Source organism: Sinocyclocheilus anshuiensis, unplaced genomic scaffold (assembly GCF_001515605.1).
Source record: "Sinocyclocheilus anshuiensis isolate Anshui unplaced genomic scaffold, SAMN03320099.WGS_v1.1 scaffold195, whole genome shotgun sequence".
Lineage (NCBI taxonomy): Eukaryota > Metazoa > Chordata > Actinopteri > Cypriniformes > Cyprinidae > Sinocyclocheilus > Sinocyclocheilus anshuiensis.
The window spans coordinates 1,084,821-1,087,682 of record NW_015548236.1 but is presented as its reverse complement, the minus strand read 5'-3'; the positions used below and the strand labels follow the sequence as shown (position 1 = coordinate 1,087,682).

Sequence of the window (2,862 nt, the reverse complement as noted above, 5' to 3'; positions counted from 1 at the left end):
ATAATTATCATTTTAATATAAACAATCTGCCAAAATATAGAACAATAAAAGAATTAAATTAATAAAAAAATAATTAAATTAATAAGAATTTATAAGTTAGGATTTTTGTGTGTAATTACCGATTATTCTTTATAAGAAAGTGGTTGAAAACAAAATAAACTGTATTGCAAAATATGACAAGTTAAGTGGTAAGACAAAAAGTAAGATACACCAGGTAAAACAACTATATTACATAATAATATATATATTAGAATTTTATATTTTCCGTAAATTGGTTTCCCTTAAAATCCCCCTGCCCCTGGGATCTGTGCCCTTGCTGAAGGTAAAATGTTATCATGGGAAAACAAAATTGCCTCATATTTGCATTCAAATGACTAATAATGTAGTAAACTGTATTACATGAAATCTTACCAGCTCCTTCCTCAGCCAGGCCAGTGCAGTCTCAATGTCCAGCCGGCCTGCATCCTCCTCTCCAGCCATACGCTTCCCTCTGCACACCTCCTGGGATGAGGAATGGTCCTTGCACATCACTGCTGCTTTACAGTGATCAAAAGAAGTTTCTTTACAGGAGAAATCTCTCAGTCTGGTAAGAACTACTTCCATTGTTTCTAGAAGTGCTGATGAGGCGCAGAGAGCTCACTGTTCTTCTTGTCAGCTGTACATACAGATCAGTCACTGTTTTATCTCCTTGTCACACTGTCCACTACTGGCGAGTCCGCTCTGGGACGGACACTTAAAACACCCCCTCCCTTCACCCCCTGCCACGCCATAAACATGCGCACACTCTGATTTTGCATGCGACATAGGTCTGTTTATGTGCAAGGGAGTGACGTAGAGAGACTGACGTCAGCCTCGCCTGTAGTGTTTCTGATTTGCCATGAGCTTTGTAAATGTTTAATGCAGTTGAATAGATGACGTGCGGATCTGGAGTTGCTATGGCTTTGCAGGAAGTACTAGTGAAGACAGCTGGAGGAATATCCTTGGCAGTGCCAGGATGGTAAATAGTAAGTGGACCTCTGTGGACTGAATAGATCACAAATTACATTTGTCAGGTCATAGCTTTGATTTTGATCCCATGCAGATTTTAGTATGAACTAATATTTTTTATTCCCACAGTAGCCACTGTTGATCCTTAAACTACTCATGGGTCTAAAGTCATTGGTTGTGAACCGCCCAGGCAGCCATGTGGAGCCGCATGCTGTCATGTCCTCTCTGCGTTTCCCAAGCAACCTGCACAAATAAGCAATACATCCCAACTCGGGACAAAAATAGTGAAGACACAATTGAGGCTATATTTAAACCCAATAGATCAAACCAACAAAGTCTTTGACGTTACAGACATTCAAAGAGACAGAATGGGACCAAGTTCTCTTCATCCATGAAAAGAGAGTCTGCCTGGCCTTTCGGTTCTCTTTCAGAACCTCTGCCATGCATGAATCACCAGACTTAAATTCTAGTGTCCTACAAAAAGTTTAGCCAATTTGATAAAAATTACCTACATAAAAACATATTGTGCATGTGGTAAATTCCCATGCAAAAGCATTGGGAAGCAATATTCATGTAATGTAACATTAATAAATGCAGTCCTCACAAGATCACACTTATTGGACATAAGAACCAGCCTGGTGGGCTCTTGGAGGCTATACCACCCTCTTGTGGTAAAAAAAAACTAAAAAAAAAAAAATTACATTTACATATAAACTCCCATTTGCCCTCTGATACCTCAAATTCTGACTTTTAAACTTCATTTCATTAATTATTATTAAATAATAATATTAAAACACTATTACTTTGTAATAATAATTTATAATAATAAATATTATTAAATTATTATTAATCATATGTGACCCTGGACCACAAAACATAAGGGTCATTTTTTTAAAATTGAGATTTATACATCACCTGAGGGCTGGATAAATATTGATGCATGTTTTTTTTAGGATAGGATAATATTTTACTGAGATACAACTATTTGAAAATCTGGAATATGAGGGTGCAAAAATTAGGTTGTCCAAATTAAGTTCTCAATGCATATTACTAATCAAAAATTAAGCTTTGATATATTTATGGTAGGAAATTTACAAAATATCTTCATGGAACACGATATTTAACTAATAGCCTAATGATTTTTGGCATAAAAGAAAAATCAATAATTTTGACCCTTTCAATGTATTGTTGTCTATTGCTACAAATATACCCGTGCTACTTATGACTGGTTTTGTGGTCCAGGGTCACATATTTGAACATTTCCAACAATATTAAACACACACACATATATATCTGTACCTATATTCCTCATTGTAACACAAAGCCAACCACAGCTTTCCGTGCTCTCTCTCTGGTCATATATTTTTCATTATAAAAACACAAAGCACATATCTAATCTAATCTCAAATAATTAAACCTTAAATGGTCACAAAAACAAAACAAAACAGGTATTGATAATAAAAGAAACACTTGTTTATTAGACAAAACAAGGCGTTTGCTGGCACAAATGCCTGGTCTGGATAAAGGACAAACCTTACAATAACAAATGCTGAGAAACAAATAAATGCTACTCTTGTAGAAGCGAGGCTTGTCTCTATGCAGTTGTGGGATTGGAGGTGACTGCCGCTTCCTCTGTCCCAGCAGGCCGTCGCTTCCTAGGTCTACTCCGCTTCTTTTTCTCTCCGTCTGTCTTTTTGGGCTGCTGAGGCATGGGTTTCTTCTTTTTCTTCAGGCAGCTAAGTGGGTTGGGATTGCTGGATTTCCTCTTACGTTTTTTGCCTCTCCTGTCATTACTGTCTTTGCTGAGGCCCTCCTTCTCTTTCAGAGTCTGGATGCTTGACTGTTGTGACGGGCTCACCAACTCACCCAGCTGAA

General features: G+C 37.4%; 2 protein-coding genes across 2 annotated transcripts in view; both read right to left on the bottom strand.

Annotated features, from left to right (window-relative positions):
* si:ch211-153f2.3 (protein FAM167A) overlaps nucleotides 1-694 on the bottom strand; it is a 6,884-nt gene extending 6,190 nt beyond the window's left edge. Inside the window, exon 1 of the mRNA XM_016441859.1 lies at nucleotides 412-694. Coding sequence (XP_016297345.1) covers nucleotides 412-603 — 192 coding nt within the window. The 5' untranslated portion in view covers nucleotides 604-694. The remainder of the gene's footprint in view (nucleotides 1-411) is intronic.
* A 1,744-nt stretch (nucleotides 695-2,438) lies between these two features.
* Nucleotides 2,439-2,862, bottom strand: part of utp23 (UTP23 small subunit processome component) — a 7,502-nt gene continuing 7,078 nt past the window's right edge. Inside the window, exon 4 of the mRNA XM_016441858.1 lies at nucleotides 2,439-2,845. Coding sequence (XP_016297344.1) covers nucleotides 2,582-2,845 — 264 coding nt within the window. The 3' untranslated portion in view covers nucleotides 2,439-2,581. The remainder of the gene's footprint in view (nucleotides 2,846-2,862) is intronic.